This window comes from Manacus candei, unplaced genomic scaffold (assembly GCF_025592945.1).
Source record: "Manacus candei isolate 608988 ecotype Guabito, Panama unplaced genomic scaffold, ASM2559294v1 h1tg000027l, whole genome shotgun sequence".
Classification (NCBI taxonomy): Eukaryota; Metazoa; Chordata; class Aves; order Passeriformes; family Pipridae; genus Manacus; species Manacus candei.
Genome location: NW_026138075.1, coordinates 6,682,094 through 6,701,285, shown reverse-complemented (window position 1 = coordinate 6,701,285; position 19,192 = coordinate 6,682,094). Strand labels below are relative to the sequence as shown.

At 40.2% G+C, this 19,192-nt stretch overlaps 1 protein-coding gene across 1 annotated transcript; it reads right to left on the bottom strand.

Annotated features, from left to right (window-relative positions):
* Positions 1 to 1,629: 1,629 nt before the first annotated feature.
* CDO1 (cysteine dioxygenase type 1) lies at positions 1,630 to 11,461 on the bottom strand. The gene is made up of 5 exons (XM_051789483.1): positions 11,231 to 11,461; positions 8,851 to 8,928; positions 7,223 to 7,380; positions 4,591 to 4,760; positions 1,630 to 2,380 (listed from the first exon to the last, which is right to left on the bottom strand). The coding sequence occupies exons 1-5, from the start codon at positions 11,407 to 11,409 to the stop codon at positions 2,351 to 2,353; spliced, it is 615 nt and encodes a 204-aa protein (XP_051645443.1). The 5' UTR covers positions 11,410 to 11,461; the 3' UTR covers positions 1,630 to 2,350.
* Between the last annotated feature and the right edge of the window lie 7,731 nt (positions 11,462 to 19,192).

Sequence of the window (19,192 nt, the reverse complement as noted above, 5' to 3'; positions counted from 1 at the left end):
TAGGTGGTATATTCTGCAAGACATGATTCTTTCTGCGTTGTCTTTTCTCCTTGAGAGTGATCCTGTGTGTGTTCTCAAAGGAAACAGCAGTGTACATTCATATGCTAGAAGGTTTAATACCTTGGCCGTTCACCCATAACAGCGTGCAGATACTACTTTGCTATTACTTGTATCTCTGTTTGCAACCAGCACAAGTTATATGAATATATTTGTGTAAGTGAAAAAGTGATTCTATTTCTCATTATATCATTTGATATTTATTGATTACATTTTGCATTTGGTAGGTGTTAGCTCTATGCTTGTGCTGTTCAGAGCACTGGATACATAGCTAGCACATAGGAAGTAGCAAAGGTGGTGGGTGTTCTGTGGACTCTGGAACCAATTAGACATTACTCTTGAGGTTTCCTGTATTTGAACACTTTATGTTGGGCAGGCTACCCCCCATATGTTTCTGGAATGGAGGACATAAGTACTAGGAAGGTACCTTCTTCTGAAATGCTGAAATTCCTGTATTATCCTATGCAATGCATGATGCCGTGTTTACTATAGCTAAACAGTGTTTGGGACAACTTGGGTAGATTTTTGTTATCATTTCTGCCTGTGTTTTCTCTGCTTCACTTGCTAGGTGTATGTGTGGCTAGCTGGAATACTAGTATCTATGGTACAGCTAGCTGCAGTCATCACTGCTGTGCTTCTTGGCTGTCTCTCTCATCATTCCATTCCCCTAACCTGACTGAACATGTGGTCTACAAGCTATTGAGTTTGTTCTCTAGTATTTCCTAGTAAGCAAAAACCTGATGAATATGCTATATTTGAAGTTAAATGAAACTGCTAATTTTCTGTGGGAAGGGTGAGGGGAACAAGAGGCAAGGGGGGCAACTAAACATAAGGCTTTTTAACTAAGAGGGTGGTAAAACACTGGAAGGGTTTGCCAAAATAGGCTGCAGTGCCTCAGTCCTTGTAGATACTCAGGGCCCAGTTGGATGTAGTCCTGAGCAACCTGCTGTAAGAAACCCTACATGAGCTGGACTGCCAGTCTCAGCTCATCTCTGATGCTGTGGCACTCTCACAGTAAGGCATAGGTTCATCCAAAACAGTTATACTGCTCAAATATTTCTTGAAAATTTGGCACAGCTTCCTTGGAAATGGGGTCTCATAAAGTAAATATTTTCTGGGTTTGTCAATACAGAGGGGAATACGTGATTCACCTAAAACCAATACTGCTAAAATTTAAAGTGCTGTCTGAGTAACCAGCAGTCACCTATAAGACCACGAGAATTCTCTACTTGTCATATGCTATTAGCTGCATTAAACGAATGGGATGGCCTCAGTGCAGGCAGCTCTGCTGATTTTGATTTGTTTAATTAGAGTTAGCTCCTTTCAAGATGGTTCTTTCCTTCTGACTAAATCTGGAGGATAAAATTAAGCATCAGTAAACTCAGTGGCAGAACTTCCACCAACTTAATTGGAATCAGGATTCCTTGTATGGTTGAAATACTCACAGCTTTTTAAAGTATTTTCTAATAGTGTTTTGCTTGGAAAAGATCTAGATGTTCATGAGGAATGTGGGTTCTGGTAAAGTGTGATAAATATTTTAGTCACCAGGAGAAAAATGCTGAAACTCTGAAATCTGTGCACAAATCCAGTTTTATTTCAGTTTTCTTCTTCATTAACTATACAGAATACTTTGGGAACTGGACATTAGCTGAACTAAGTATAATTAGTCTTGTTAAAAGCCAAATCTGTGCAATCAATTTTGAAAATCACTGTGCATGAAGCACTTCTCTGCTTCTATTTAAAACAAGATCCGAAAAATTAAATTGTAAAAAATAAAAATAAAATATGCACAAAACTATTGAGATGGCCTAGAGCATTAAAACATAAAAGACTTAATTAAACAAAAAGCTACTGTTAGTTGTATCTAGTGTACATAGGTACAAGTGACTGGAAGCTTAGAAGTTTATATAGTTACTAATTACATTGAGAGCATAAATACCCATAGATCTATTGAGAAGTGTCAGATGATGTTTAAAATCCTATTTCCAATATTCTCAGTGTGATATCAAAAGTGCAGTTAAAAAGAGGCTAGAATTAGAAAACAAACTACTTAATTCTGACAGGAGCCTAAGACAAGGCATCTAACCTCTGAAGTAGTTTATGGCACTAGTGAGCTTAGTGTCCCATAATCGGCATTTGCTTGAGGAAACTGCGGGTGGCCTGGAAGCTTCCCTACTGTACTCTTCAATGTACAAGGTATCAAAATATATCTGGCTGTCGACCTTAGCCATGCAAGTCTTCTGTCCCTGGTTAAAGATTCAGCAGGTCTTATGCAAATGCATGCTGGTGCTTCTCAGTTGTTCTCCTGTGGCACTGCTGTTGCCTAAAAGGAAAGAGAGAGGTTGTTATTTCAGGGAAAGAGACAGTCACCACCTATTTCACAGTCTCATCATGGACCTTTGTTTCCAGAGTAGCTCAGGACCTTAAAATACTTACAGCATTTATTTTCAGTGCTTCTTGTCAGAGTTTTGTGAAAGGCAGTATGTGCCTGACAGAATCACTCTGTCCATGCCTCTGTGTGACCACAAGTAAGCCCAGGACAGAAGGGACTGCTGAGGAGTGCTTCCTCCTTCAGGCTGTGTTCTCTCCCAGATAGCCTACTCTACTTCATTTTGACAGAAACTGCTTTAATGTACAGCTTGGAAGACAGGTTGCAAAAAGATATACTACCTCCCCCCAGCAAAATTCCTGGCAGCAGGAACTGATGTGCTGAGACATGGAAGTCAACAAAATCAGTTGTACCTCAGTGAACTTTCCTATTGGTGTTCTCATGGTTTGTACCTGAATCGTGCAGTTACTTCCATGGGCAAGTCCTTTGACACACATACTATTTTTATTATCAGGCCTATATAACTTATTATGTATTTACTGGAGAGCTAGTTAATCAAGACTTAATCATGGCCAGAAGTCACTAGGGATTTACCTTTGTGTTTTACCCGCAAAATAATTAAGACAAAGAGGAAGCAATGAATATGCTTTAGTTAGGCAGATCTTCTCACTCATAAAAGATACACATTATACATTACACATTATACAATATATACATTACATTAGTCTCCTGGTATTTTTTAATTTAAAGCTCTCTGTCTTCCTCTATCCTTTTGTGATCTGGGAAGCAGAAGAAAATTTGCTTTTCCAGTCAGCTTTCCAGAAACCAAGTCACTGAGACTAGAAGAGTTTTGTAGAATGAAGTCATTTCAGGCGGTGACATGGCCCAGCCTTGCTACCACTTTCTCCCGTACTGGAATTCCATTTACAGGAACTCATGAAAGAGACCCAATGATTAGTATTTACCTCTTTTCTGTAAGCCAGATCCAGTTTCCCACAAAAGGTACAAACAGTGCCAGAGGGTTAAGATCAGAGCAGGAAAACAGTCCAAGTTAAAACATCTAGTCTCGCTTACTATCTTACATACTTCATATTCAATAAAGACTTAAAAAGAAAGCAAACACTAAATCCTTGCATTAATTTTGTTCAACATTTTTCCACAATAATTACTCTTTAAAATCTGAATTATAAATTCAAGTTTACTTTCTCAAAGACCTTTCAAACTCTGGAAGGTCAAAATTTGTGTTTCAGCTGTTCGGTAATGTGACAGGCTTCAAAGAAATAAATTACATTATACTTGTTAACTATATAAAACTTTAACTGGATCTTACTAAGGACTCACTCTAGGAAGCTCCTGAGCCCTGAATTTCTGGATTCAATGGAAGATGAAAGTGTTCAGTATCTAACAAAACAGTCTTTGAACCTCTGTGGCTGAACATCAGGAATCAGTCCTTTCTCCATATATAAGTAGTTGTATTTCCCAATGCATGGAATAGTGCTGAAAGGAATCCTATTAACCTCTCCCAGATGTCCTAGCTTGGTCACCCTAAAAATAACCTTAAGATTTCTTTCCTATCCAAATAAAATTTCGTGCCATTGCCCAAGAATGCAGACAAAAACCAGCCTCCTCTCCGTTTCAGAACAAGTCTTACTGTGCGAAAGCTGTGATTTTAAATAATTAAATTTATTAGAGAATTCTTTACTTTACAGTAAGCTACCAGATTTAAAACCTCTGACTTGAAATGTGATGCTTCACCTTTGGTAGAGCAATTTAGTCAGGAAATTGACTGAAGCTGTCCAAAACAACATAGCTACTTCACAGTTTTCCATTGGCTAGGTTGCATTTACCATCATTTGCCTGAAGATGCTTAGCTAGCAGCAAACTTCTCATTAATCCTCCTCTCTGCTCAGAACTGATCTCTCTCTGCTCAGAACTGATCTCCTGATGACGAAGAGGAGGTAAGCTACAAAGCAGGGAACTACACACAAGAGAAGTGCAAATCGACAAATCAAGCTGTACTTGGAAACAGATTTTATGCTGGTTCTAAATGGTGCTCCCCCAGGAAGGGCAGAGCTGCCAGACATCCTGCCTGTCCTGGGGCACTGGGGTCCTGCCCTGTGCAGGCGAGAGGGTAGCCCCTGGCACTGTCCTTGCAGGGGCTCAGAGCCCAGTTCTGGCTGAATAGCGTGTTATCTCATACTTACACAGACAGTCCTTTCCCCATACTGGCTGTAGAAAGTCATCGTGACTTTGTGCTTGTGTCCAGTCCTCTGATCGAAGGTGTTACAGGTGTCAAAGGGAGGGCTGTACAAGTGCAGGCTAACGGCAGTCTCTGTGTGGCTTATGTTCTCCACGCGGTGCAGGCCGATGGAGTCTACACCAGCCAGGGCATGGAACAAGAAACTGTATTAGCAGGAAGATCTAAGGAGACCTTAATTGCCTGGAAAAATGCTTTCTAAACTGAAAGTCATGAGCAGTTAGGCATGCCCGCACTTTTATGGGTAAAAAGTAACTCACTACAGGGAATTTGACTCCTGTTCTCTAGCACAGATTTCTAAATATACTGATAATTCCAAATGAGTTACTGCCTTCCACAGTTCATACAATTTCTGGATTATCCATCACAGGATGAAGGCCAATAGGAATCCCAAGAAGCTTAAGGAAGACCATACTGTCAGTAATTTTCTAGCTCTCATTTCCAAGGGACTTCCAGTTCATTTACTACCCTAGGCAAGCTGTTGATACAGATGCTTCAGAAGCAGGAAGGTTTGTGTTTCTAAAAATTAGGAAGACATTTTATGGGGAAAAAGCCTTTGTATTGCTAATCCTTACCCAGGTAAGAAGAATATCAGTCACAGTAAGAATCAGCTGCATGCATTTGCGACAGGGACTTATGGACAAGGGTATAGTTGTCTTCTACTACAGGCATCTGTTTCCTAATTAATCCTCTCAGTTTATTGAGTTGGAGAACAATCTTTAAATTTGTTTGTTCTTTTGAATAAGGTGACAAATTAGTAGTGACTGCCATACTTCCAATCATAACCGAATAGTTAACATAAATGAAGACATAGCAAAACAAGGCACTGTATATTGTGTGGTCACTGCATTGGGGGAGTAGAAATCAAGCTATTACATAGAAATGTAAGGTATGAAAAATCACATCCATGAAACAAACCACGTCCGTTCTGCACTGAAGTGGAGTTTTTGAGTTACTTAAAAGAGACTTTGAATTTAAGTTTATAATCATGCTTTAAAAACAACTCAGGCTTCTGTACTTGAATTTTTTATGTAATACCTAGGCCTATATTGTGCAACATAGGCATGATACCCTGAGAGTCATGAGTACACTCTGAACACTACATTTGAAAGGTAAGACCTAAGTGTTGTTAACATACTTTATTTATAGAGGATGCAGTGTGTGTGTGTGTGGGGGGGAAGTCCTAAATCTGTGCTCATCATTGCAGAACCCAAATAAACAGAGTTTAGTGAGTTCTAACATTTAAATTAGAAGCATGCAATAGAAATGTGAAGACATTTACTACTGATGTAGTTATGGTGATCAACACACTGTCAGTATTTTCCTTCTGCTTGTTTAACACGTTATGTTTAAACCAAAACATCTGTTATGAAACATGGCAGAGATCCAAACTGCCTCAGAGAACTGAATATCAAACTTTAAAAACAACCAAGGAAGTTTTGGATCAGATGCACTCAGTGTGCAGTTGTTTGCACTGAAAAGAACTGCATAGGTAAGAAAACCTGATGGCATTTGAGAACCCCTGTCCCTGGAATGGGAACATCAGCAGATGTGTCAAGATCCTTTTTGTGTTTCCTGCCCTATTGATTTTGTGCCACTTAATGTGGCATACCTTCAACACAGGGCTGCAGAACACCAGCCTTTCTTCCCCAGTGCCTTACCCTGGCTAACTTCATAATCCAACATGAGGCTTCCTCCAACTGGGAAGTTCCCAAGCTCAGCCCCACCAGGTGTGTCCTCCAGTGTTTAACCCATGACATAAAAGGCAGATGACCCACTTTGCTGGTGTTTGACCTTTGTTCTGTCAAACTCATTGCTGTTCAGCATGATGTACAGTGTCTTTCATAGCACCAGAATACATTACACCCAGATGGCTACTCCAGGTTGACCTCCAGCATAAAACAGAGTGGTAATAGCTACAGATACATGTGATGGCGTGGATTTAGGAACTTAGGCAGTCTTACTGGTGGGGTCCTCGTCATTCTCAACACCTGTGTAATCAGACAATTTTTTGTAGATTGGGAATTTCAATTCTGCTGACACTGCACTTCAGCCCTACAGTCTTCTGTTGATTTGGACAAGAAGTAGCACTGAGAATGGGGGCCTCTGCTCATGGCTGATCCATTTATTTCATAGACAGGTTTTACATTATTGACATAGATTTTCCATGACTGTGCAAATTTTTTATTTCTTTGGAAAAAAAAAAAGCAAGGTGATTAAGCTATCTAAACTTTGGTTCTCTTATTTCTTAGAAAATACTATTCAAGGTCTTTGTTTACAAGCAGTTTCAGTCATTAGAAGCGTGGTGCTGAAAGGCTGATTTGTCTAGAGGAGATATCCAGCATATTAGAGAGTCAGGCAATTACTGCAATGTCTTAAGAGTAAGTTAAAAGAACATTTTTGTTGCGGTTGTTTTACTGAATCTAAATACAGGTTTGTGCAGAATCTAGAGAGTCACAATCTTAAACTGTTCAGAAAGTATCATACTGTTAAAGGTAGGAGACTAGAGAGCAGATGAACTCTTCTTTTAGGAATAGGACTCATGGTAGGTAGTTGTCAAAACAAGCTTAATAGCTTACCATTAATGTAGGCACATTGATTGTCCCTCAAAACCCGTTCAGATTTCTTAGTCATTTCACCATTCCCTTTTTTCTCAGGCCATTGAAACAGAGTCTCCTTTAGATTTCCCTGGAGGATCTTCATAAAGCAGTGTGAGTCAGTGTGATCATGGATGCTGCTATATATGTAAAAAGAATAACCAAACTCAGTGTGATATGCTTATTTAATTTCAGTACAACAAACAAGACAGATGACATAGCACATTGTACTTGGACAGAAGCCTTAGAATGAAATTCCATTGCACAGGAGTCATGCGTTAAGGTATGCCTACTTAAAACTGCTACTTTAGAAAGGTATTGAGATAAGCTCGCATACAGCAGGATTAGAAGAATAGATATTGATCAAACCAAGACTTTGACACAGAGAAATACAAAGAAAGTCTAGGGGAAGGAGGAGGTCAGAAAATTTCTTCAGAACACAAAAACTCTTCTGCACCAAGAAACAAAATGGTGCTTCCACCATGATTCCAGGCAGAGGCTGGTATAAACTTGCAAGTATACCTGATATTTGCTCCAAAAACATGAAGAAATGAGCTAATTCTGCTTAATTTCTATGGTCTCTTTACTACTGGGGTGCACAGGCATTGCTGAAGAAAAAAATGCGGTACTTCTCACTCTGATAGTATTAAGTACAACCAGCTACACTAACCTGTTTATTTTTCTGGCAAGACATGAAAAACCAACAGGATCTGATTTGTTTGCTTATTTGATCTGTCTTCTTGCTCTGAAGTGTGTTTTAATTACTGCATTTGGAGACTACATAGGGGCTAGATATGTAGTGTGGTTTTGGCTTTTTTTTTTTCTTTAAATATTGGACTGACTGTTATAGAAGTCAATGGGATTATGACAAAGGGAGAGCTCATCACTCATCAGGGGCAAGGGAGAAGGGGGAATTTGATCCTCCTGGAATGAGTTTCAATCAAAAACTTGGTACTCGTACATTACTGTTTCTGGTAAACAAACAATGGCATTTGTTACAAATTGAGATGCCAAGAGACCAGAGCTTGCTTCAGGCACAGAACAGTTTACAAATGCCATGTTGTCGTGGTCCTTCCACAGACCATGAGAAAATCTGATCCTTTTCATTTAGGAAGCAATAACAATTTATGGTCTCAGTCTAGCTCTAGCAAATTCTCATCCAACTCAAACACAGTTTGACACAAATTACAGGCTTTATGGGAATAGCCCAGAAGGAGTAGAGGTGGTGGGCTTCGTTCCTATATCACTCTGAGTATGACGATATGGCATCCCCTAAAGAATATTGTAAATGTTCAATTGCAGCAAACAAAAAAGTGTTCCAACATCTCCTTAGGTTTTCTATTTAGAGGTAAGAATATCCAGTGAAAACACACAAATTTTGTTGTTCCCTATTTTGCTTTAGCCAACACTCCATGAAAGACCCTCCTCACACTGTGTAGGACTACACAACCAAGTTACAGTCTGTGTACACAACTCAGGAGGCCACATCAGCAGTATGGTCTGTTTTGAAGAAGGAGATGAGATATATGAACCTGAAGAAAGCCAAGTATGACAGTGAAAGACATGGTGGATTTATATGTTTGCTAAAACCATAGTCTTTGAATACAAACCTGCCATGCCCTTCACCCCAGCACAAGATCATCAAGTTGAACTTTCCATTTCCATTGTCCACAAGATTTCTTGTGTACCTGAAATACAAAGTGTTTGCTTTTTAATGTACTGATATGCCTATAAAAGAAAAATTATACAAATAAGTTTATGAAAGAAGGTTGTGACATATGAAAATCCCTTTTCTTCTTTTGTTCTTGAAATCCAATTTTTATTTAGAAGAAAATGAAATTGTATTTCTAACTTTTTTTTTTTTGGTAAGCATTGTTTTTCTAGGAAGGAGAAAAAAGTAGATATCTAATATTTTAGAATTATATTTCTTTTGCATTACATAGATGACTGGAGTTTGGGAACTGTGAGTCTGAGACTAGAGTGGTAGACAGGATCAAATCAAAATAGTTATTGAATGAAGTCACTTCAGCAGCTGGCTTATAATTAGAAACAGAGGACTGCAATGAAACAAGAAAAATACATAGTTACATTCTTCTGCAGCTCCTTTTCCGATATTCTTGGCTTTCCTTCTGTTACACAGCACTCTTTTGTACAAAGCCAAAAAAACCAAAGAATGAAGATGTCAGGCTTCCTGTACATTGTCCTCTCACTCTGTTCCTGAAAGTTCCCTTTCTCGTACTGTAGCATTTTTGTGTGGATAAAGCACCTGTGAGGGAACTTCTACCAGCATCTACTTCTAAACAAAGTTTATCATAGCAAAATTTCTTTAAAAAAAATCTTATGTTTGTTCCTTTTTTCTCTCCTGCAATCCTCCCCTGAGCTGCTGCTTATCTTGTTCTATTGAAAAGGTCACTGGATAAAGAACTGGGATCTTGCTCTATGCATTACTTTACACAGTGTGGCTCTTTTGATCTGGGGCTCATGCTTCTAGCTGATATGGTACAAGTAACCCCGTGGGACCTTCAAATTTCAATTTGGTTGTAGTCATGACTATTTGCTCTTTACTTTGCCAAGTAAAGAAAATATTTATGTGGATGATGGGACACCTCAGCCTCTCCTGAAAGACGCAAGCACACAGAAAGCGCACTGATGTCAGCTGAATAATTTCAAATTAGCATCCCCATAAGACCACCTCTATTTTACTCACAACAAACTACTTCCAAAGCATAACATCTATGTCTGTACACTGCCTCTCACTGCATCCATAATCTGTGTATGTATCAGGTAGGTATATTTTTCCTAGGATGTCAGAACATAAGCAGTCATAAGTCATAAGTCATAAGAACATAAGAACATAAGTCAACATAAGTTGACTAAACTTTTCAAGTGATGTTATTTCTGTACAGAAGATCTGGCAGGCAATAAATAAATAAATAAATAAATAAATAAATAAATGGTTACCATGCATTCTTCTAATGCTAACACAATTTATTTTCCTGATGCTTAGTTTCCTATGTTCTGTTACAAATTTCATGATTTGTCCTGAATGGAGGATGGCCAAAACGAGGTGAAAGGAGGCTAAAGAAAAGTCAAGCCAGAATGATGCTTGCATAATAGCAGGGTTAAAAAGAAAAAGTTTTGGGGTGTGGGGTGTATGTTTGGCTTTTGGTTGTTGGATAGTTTTTTCTTTTTCTTTTTTGTTCCTTCTTTTTTTTTTTTTTTAAGGAAACACTCGAATAAAATGCATTTATCTTGTCGTTTAAGACAGAGAAGTCAACAATGACAGGAATAAATCAGTTGTTAACAAAGCAGGAGCGAGTTAAAACCCTAATGTGTATTTTCCTTCCTACTGGCGAGCAGCAAAAAGTCTCGACCTGCACTACGCCGCAGAAGGACGAGACCGGAGCACAGGGAGCGGCGGCACAACCCCCTGGTAAGGCAGGACATGTAGCCACGGATACTCAACACCCGCTTTGCGCGGGTCACTGCGCCCCCTCCCCAGCATCCGCGCAACACCCGCGCCGCCGATGTGCTTCTCCTGGGCTCTTTCCTCCTCTTTAGTTATGTATATATTTATTCGTCTATTTTGGTTGCTCAGGCAAGCTTCTCTTTCTCCCTCGGGACATCCCCGCGGCCGGAGCGGCGCCGCGCCCCGGCGGTGTCTGGGGCAGGACCCGGGCCGGGGCCGCCGGGGCCGGTGCCGGGCCGGGTGCCCGGTGCGGGGTCCCGGTGCCGCCGCCCGGCCGTGCCGCCGGGGCCGCCATTGGCCGCGGCCGCCCCGCCCGCTCCCCGCCCCCGTCGCCTCCCGGCTCTGGCTTGTGCCCCCCGGCCCCCCGCCCCGGGGCCTCTGCCCTTCGCCCCCTCGGAGGGGCTGTCGGCTGGGGGTGTCCGCCCTGCGTCACGGCGGTCCCGGTGCCCGTTCGCGGCTCAGCCTCGCCGCCGGCACCGCTTGTGCGGCCGGGGGTCTCCGTGTTCCGTGCTGTTCTGTACCTGTACTGGTCGAATTTGGCGTATTTCAGCCACTCCTCGGGGTTGCTCTCGTACGACTCCATCAGCGCCTGCACCTCCTCCACGCTGACTTTGTCCTCGGCGAATATCTTGTGGAGGATGCGGACCAGCTCCTCCAGGCTCTGCGCCTTCCACGTCTCGGTCTGCACCGGCTGCTCCATCGCCGCCGGTCGCTGCCGTGCCGCCGCCAGCCGCTGCCCCTGCCCGGCCCCCGCCGCCTGCCTTTATGCGCCGGGAGGCACGGCGGGAGCCTACACCGCCCCGGCGGGCGGGCCCGTGGCCAGCGCGCCCGTCCCCGGGAGCGCGGCCGCCGACCCCGGCGGGCGGGGGCAGCCGGGGGCGGCTGCCCGCGGTGCTGCCCGAGCGAGCGGGGCGGGAGCCTGGCGCTCCGGTGTCCCCGGCAGGAGGAACGGGAGAAAGAGCTGTCGCTGCCGGGCGGAAAGCATCTCTCCCTCTCCCTGCCAGGCCTCTTCATCCCTTCTCGACAAGGTCTGCGGCTTACAAAGCCTGCCGCTGCCTCCATTGCTTACACCACAGGTTGATTTGAAAAATACGTCTAGGAGCTCTATTGAAAAGCAAACCAAGACACACAGCTATTTGAATGACACAGAAAATTGCTGCCGGAGGTTTCCCACAGAGAGCCTGCCCGTTGAAAGCGCTGTTTCTTGAAAGCCAGGGCACTCTGAAATCACATTTAGAGCTGCCGTGACCACTAGCAGTCAGAGTGACATCTAGAAACAGGCCATGCTAAGACAACAGACGGTCCTTGCACTCCTCACTTTGTCAAACCTATATACTGGCAGCAGAGCAAGCAGATGCCATGCCAGCCATCTTCCTTTCCACTTAATAGAATGTTAATTAGTCACGAATTCGGGCAACAGAATTCACTATATACCATAGAACTGTGTTTTAAGAAAATCCATATTTTCTTTCTATAAAAAAAAAAAAAAAAGAAATAAAAAATGGTTCAGCTCTTTAGGTCTGCCTGATGATAGTGGAGCTGGAAGTAAGCAGATTGGTGGTGTGAGCTGCTGTAGCTCTGAGGCTTAAAGGTTCTCACAACACCAGCAGCTCATGATTTCCCTTAGAGTTACACTGAAGGATTTCTAGTGTACCTGTTTTCCCTCCTCTTTCCCTGACCTGTATATGAAGTAAGTGTGACAAAAAGAAGGACCATTAATAGAGTAGATATAACATGAGAGGCTGGATGAATTTCTGGCTTCACTGCAGTCAGGAATACTTTTCCAGTCTTAAATGGGGCTGGGATCTAGCACACTGAATATGACTGAATGTACTGAATAGGTCCACTGTCAGCTATCACTCAAGGACCCCTCCGGGCACACAGAAATCAGACCCCACCTTATAGGTGTGTGTGTGTGTGTGTGAGAGAGAGAGAGAGAGAAAGACAACTGTGATGATTTCAAGCAAATTTTTAAAGGTCTGAGAGAACCTAAGACTACCCAAAATCTCTGAAAAGCAACCAGGATACCCTGGCATTGACCTCAGCAGCGAATGTGTGGTTAAAGGAGGAAACACCCAGTCTTCCTGGGACAAATGCATGTAATGAAGAAATGCATCACTTCCCTTGGTAACTTGTTCAAAGCCACAGTTAAAAATGATTCCTTTATTTCTAGTGAAATTTGCCTCAAGTCTAATTTAGCTAGTGGTTGGTGGTGTCAAAACATTGTATTGGGAAGTAGCACCTTTTTCAGTACTTGCCTGAGTAGTCCCATACAGCACCATTAAAACTGCTTTTTTTGCCAAGAGTTAGAATTAGTGTGAAATATCCTATGTAATTTTTTTCAAAGGCAGAATTCATATTATTTTTGTGGTTGTCAGAAGCACCACCCAAAAGGAATAAAATGTCTTACAAGAGTAAGTTGTTGTAAGGATCACCAAAATGGGTTCTAAAATGAACCGTGAGGTACATTTTCAAATACTTTTTTTATTCTGATATTCTGATGTAAATTATTTTCCAGGAGTTATAATATATCCCTGCTTATGTGCTTGGTGCTATTTCCCTGGTACATAGATTCAGGGGGAAAAAGAGAATTATGCCTCTGCTGTTAATCCCTGAAGCCTCAGTACTTCAATTCCTTTGCCACAACATTGATGAGATCATTAGTGATGCTGTCAAATACCACTTGTAAAAGCAAAAGGACATTTTATATCTTCTGTTGTTACAACTAAGGGAGCAGGCTGGATCTGCTTATTGCAGTTTCAAACTGATGCTGTTTATTACAGCTCATGTATACTTCTGTACTATTTGTCAAAGTTTTTTCCTTGATTACCAAAACATCAAACTTCTCTAGTAGTAACAGAAACTGTTATTTGCTCCTATTCAAAAGTGTTTAGATTTTCATTTTGAATCATTCAACATTACTTGTTGATTCTCAAAACTTCTATAGGAATTGATTACTTGACTGCATGAACACCAAAAGGAACAATATTCATGTCTCTCCAGCTTTTGTTTTTGCTAATAACCTATTGACAGAAATGGCACAAGGATCTGAGCACATACAGCAGTCACTGAAAATTTAAAATAAGAAGAGAGCATTGTAATCCACACAGCATGGAACTTGTTTTCACATTATAAAGGAGTCGGTAGGATTTTATGCACTTTTATTGCTGGAAATCATATACTGTTAGCCCTGTAGAAATTAACTATTGCAGGTATTTCTTAACTGTCCTATTAAAACCTTGTCTTGGAAAATGGGAGTTTGGGCTTTAACTACAAAACCTTTGCTTTATGTACAAATGCCAAACCACCCCACCGTTACCCAGAAGACAGGTGTAAGCAGATCTAGCAATCATTGGGCTTGACATCTAACCCCAAGAGAGACTTCCCAGGTGAAGCACCCAAACACATACTGGCACATCATCTCCTATTGGAGAGGAGAAAAAACAGGTTTTTCTCATGCTTTATTGAGGAAAATCTTCAATTAAGATTGATGGAATTAATGAACCCTAGCATTAAAAACTTCGCACCATGTATTGGGCCCAAACATGTAGCTTGTGACTGAAGACTTTATTATACATCTTGTAATTCCAAACAAAAGTTGTGGGCTGGCTGAAGGTGGGATCCAAAGTCTCTGAACAACCAGACTCTTGCGGCAAGCAACTATGCCGTGTCTCTTTGGTCTGTTAGCCTGGCCAGATAACAGCACTTCAATCCAATAATGAGTATTTAAGTCTCCTCCTCCAGATAGAGTGGCTTTTACCCTTTTACTAAATCATTCCTTTATTTAGTCTCCATTCACCTAAGTTTTTTTATGATTGTAGGGACGGTTTTTTAAAGAGAAAATCTGGATCAGCCACTGTAGTGCAAGGTTTGGGGCCACATGACTCTGCGTAGTCACGATTCAATGTAGCAGTGCAGCTGTTCCTCAGTCATATAACCTGGAAAGTGAGACTGATCCCTCAGCACTTTACAGACCTTGCATGAGAAGCTGCTGCACGCACAGCAATTCTCAAGAAAAGCTTGAGAGCAAACCGTATCAAATAGCATGCAGCGAAACATCATCAGACTAAAAACATGCAGTAATCCATGACCGAAATGAGGACACCACATACAAACTCATGCCATGCACTGAAAATACCTACAACTACTAAATGGCATGTGCACTGCTGAAGTAAAAAAATAAAAAACAACAAACCAAACAATGCAGTGAAGAGCTGCAAAGTATTAAACCACACAGCACAGAAAGGACTCTTGGAAGAAATCAGTTTGATTCACTTTTGGTGGGACATTAGTGCACAATGCACAGCTATAAATAAAATATAAAATATTGACATTTCTCTCCATGAGAAAAACACTTGAAAATAAGTTCCTGTTTCTTTCAATTTGTGATATTTATATGAGAAATTTAAAGTGCTGGCTAGCCTTCACTGCACTGGCAATATTTATTGTATAGTTCTGTTTGGAGCCCTTTTTTCCTTTGAGGTTTCCTGTTTCAGAGTGGAAGAGCTCTTAAAACGTTTTAGTTCCCAAGGGTTGCTAGGGTTATTATTTCTGTTGCCAAACTGAGTTTGAGGGAAAGACATTTTTGTTTGCTTTCATGTCATATACTTGCAATGGATTTTTGCAATTGCAATATGTAACTCCGACCTTCATTTTTTTAAGATTAGGCCCTCAATGGAATTATATTTTAACACTGTATTGTCTCAAGTCTAATTGATATACAGACATATATAAATAATTTGCATGTGGAATTATTCCATAAGATGATACAAAGCAAGATGACTAAGACTCTTGCACTTTTTTTTTTAAATTGTATTAAATGGTGTTCATCATCCACTTTTAATAAAGAAAAGTATGAGTGAATTGAGATGTACAGGTAGTACTTCATCACCACCTATAATCTGCATCCTTAACAAAAAACATTGCTGAATGTAGCTATTGGTAGGCATTTAGAGACAATTGCATGGAAGAAAACTGGAGAACCATTCAAAAAAAGTTCCTAGATTGCTCTTGAAGTTTTAAGAGTGACAATTGTTTTTCTTCCCAAAGTTTAATTTTTCTCAATGTGTATAGCAGAGATCATATCCCATCTGAAATCAGCACTGTCTGCCTAGCAACAAGTACCCCAAGGACTGATCCCTGGCACAGAGGCCAGCTGGCAAAGGACAGTTCACAGCCACATTATTGACCTTTTAAGCTCCACAGCAGGCTGATCACGTCCAAAGTGCCCACCAGAAGTGGTACCTTGCCAACTCTTGAACTGTGCACAGGCCAAAATCTGTGCCAGCAACTGTTCTAACAACTAACTGTACAGATGACTGAGTCACAGTGCCCCAGAAAATCTGGCACTACCAAGTCTAGTGACATGGATGTAGTGTGACAGGCTTGACATTAAGCCTTTAACATACTTATTTTGGTCTCTCCTTAGTCAATAGCTGATTCATTCAACCTTTCTTAACCTTCCATTTTAGGATGAAACAATATCTAAATGAGTTTTTGTCTCTAGATATTTTAGCTTCAAAAGACTTCTGACTAAAATACAGTGAGATGCACCTGACATCTCACGGCTATTGAAGCAAGAGCAAAGCAGGGACAAGAAAAATATGTAAATTTTTACAATGTTTAGCCTTGGAACATTAAATATGGTGCTAGCAAAGCTGAAGCATGGTCTCTGCAAATAAGAAACACATTTTACATGTTTTCTTGTCAAGTGTTTTTCCTCTCTTGATGATCCAATACAAAACTAGGCTGAAAACACTTCTTATCTTTTAATGCACGTTGCATTTTATACAAGCTTGTAATAGTCATAATCATCATGAAATCAAGGCATTTTTGCACCTTTTTTCTCTCATCTCCAGGATGAAAATGTAGTATGATAATGCCTTGAAAAATCTTTGTACAACATCCCTGAACAGTAACTCTCACTTCAGGGTGGTCAAGAACAACATAAGCCAAAAACTTGTGCAAAAAAATGGCAGAATTTGATCTGCAAAATGAGCATGAACAGCAAGAATGGGTTAACAGAAGCCACTTTGGAGTTGAGGAGTTTGAAGAATGGATGTGTGAATTTCCAACCCACAACCTTGAATTTACTGTAGATCAGTACATTCAATTGTACTGATTATGTACTGATTATGTTGTGGGGTTAATTAACACAGACATATCCTCTGTTAAAGTCTTAGCAGTAGTTTTTGGAGACTTGAAAGATGACATTTGCTCAGTATGTACATAGGCAACATATGTATTTTATCATTTCATTCCTGAGGTAACTTTAGTTTCATTTGGCTCCTTCACATTTTCCATGTGCTTTTTAGTTCAAGCTACAAATTACAATTTTATAATTAATGCTAGTCTCTAAACCATTACAATAGTACACATAAATAATGCCTCCCAGTTTAAAGGGTTTGAACCTGGTGATTATTAACTTGAAACAGGATAACTGAATTTTGCATAACACTATTGTTTAGTATCAGGATGTTGTGAAGTCTTTGCTAAAAACAGTATAAAAATTTTCTTCTACAATACTTTATTTACTTCTCAGTCTTTAAAAATTAATCTATTTGCTGAATATTCCCAATTTGCCCTTTCTGTTAATTCAATTACAGAAAATCAAGTGAATTAAACTACATTACAAATATTGGCAGTTCAGTGCTGTAGCATCTTTGGGTGGAACACAATACTGAGTAAATCTACACTTTTTTTTTGTCTTGTACAACTCTCACAGACTTGTCCGAGAGTCAGCCCTTACTTTGATATCATTTTTCTCCCACTCTAGCAATTGAGATCACTTAAAGGATAGCCACCACTTTTGCTCATACTAGATACAGTTCATGTTCTACTTTAGATTTTCATGTTTCCAATTTACTGGAAATACTATTTTTAAAGATATAAGAATTTCAGGATCATCTGTGATTTTAGATGCTATAATGTCACTTTTTAAAAGGTGAGATTTAACATATATTTTGCAACTGTTGTCTTTTGCAAATTCTACAAGCAACTTACTGGGAATCACTTATTTGTTCACTAGAGACATTATCTACTTGACATATTTGCAGTCTATTCTGTTATTTAAAATTATGAACAAGGAAAAGTTTCTGCCACTTAAAACAGTCACACCCCAAGTCCAGGCAGAGCGAGCCCACGGTCCTTAAAGAGCTACCAGAGATAAACAAGCACTGACTACCTCCCCAATGAAAGAAGGTACAAAACTACATAGAAAAGTGGCAAAAAGTAGGACTGTCTCTGTAAAGAAGGTACAGAAGTTAGATGGGGGAAATTAGTAAAAGTGAAACTGGCAGTCATTAAAGGAACAGAATAAAGGCAGCCACTTAAGAGCATTGAGGAAACAGAAAGCAAGAGCTGGATTAGGCACTGTATACTGGTAAACTAGGGGCAAAGAAATAATTAGTTGGGATTGGAGAAAAATGAAGAGCAGAAAAAATGCTGGAGCAAACAGTAATAAATAAGTATTACTTGAGAAACAAGACAAATCTTAAATAAATGAATAATTCTAATCTTCATGAGTAAGTTATTCAGGTCCAAAAATGCATGTGGTGAACAAAAGAAATCCAAATCATTACTGTGGCTTTCACATTACTGGACTATGACATTTCAAGGAATTCTGGTAAACGATTTTTTTTTATTCAACTTCAGAGAATAAAAACTATCTATAGATTCAACATAAATCACAATGTTCTACCTTTAGCTGGCATGATACAATGACATACAGTTCTTCTTCATTTCAAGATCTTAATGTGTTTTTATTATTTTAAAACCAAACCAAAACACAACCTCCCTAGATACACACAAACCAACCAACCAAATACACACACACAAACCAACCTTGTTGCATCACTTCTGAAGAGTACATTTGCAGTTTATCAGTAGTTTCATTTGTTAAGATCAAGTGAGGTGAAAGGTACCAATAGAACATTCTTCAAAGAGAAACAGACTAGTAGCTTATCTTAGGTAAACATATGGTCACATGGGAGAACAGACTACTTATATTTGTAAGGACAGCAAGTGGACATGCTATGAAAAAGATTGAAACAAAAAAATCTAGGAAAAACGATGCAAATACCTTTGTCCTTGTGTACCCTCTAGTGGCTGGCAAGGTTGTGCTGGCCTTACAGTACCTGAGCAGGCAATTTCCTCCACGAGGCAGAATCAGAGTGCTTACCTCTGCAATAATTCTCTTAAATAGATGGAGATTCATGAGATCCAGGTGATGGGCAAGCAAAAGTATGGATTATTTGAAGTTTTAAGTTTACAGCCAATTCTGCCTTGTTACCTTAACCCAGTGAATCCAGGTTTTTCACTTAAAGTATGGTAAAATATATTAAGCTATTCACACAGCAAGGATTCAGGGCATGTGTCTGTGTAACTGTGGCACACATGGCATGCTGCACGCAAGCTGCAGCAACATCGGGAAGGTAAGCTGAGTATCAGTTCTCCCCAAGTCCTCTGAGGGTGGAAAAAATCCA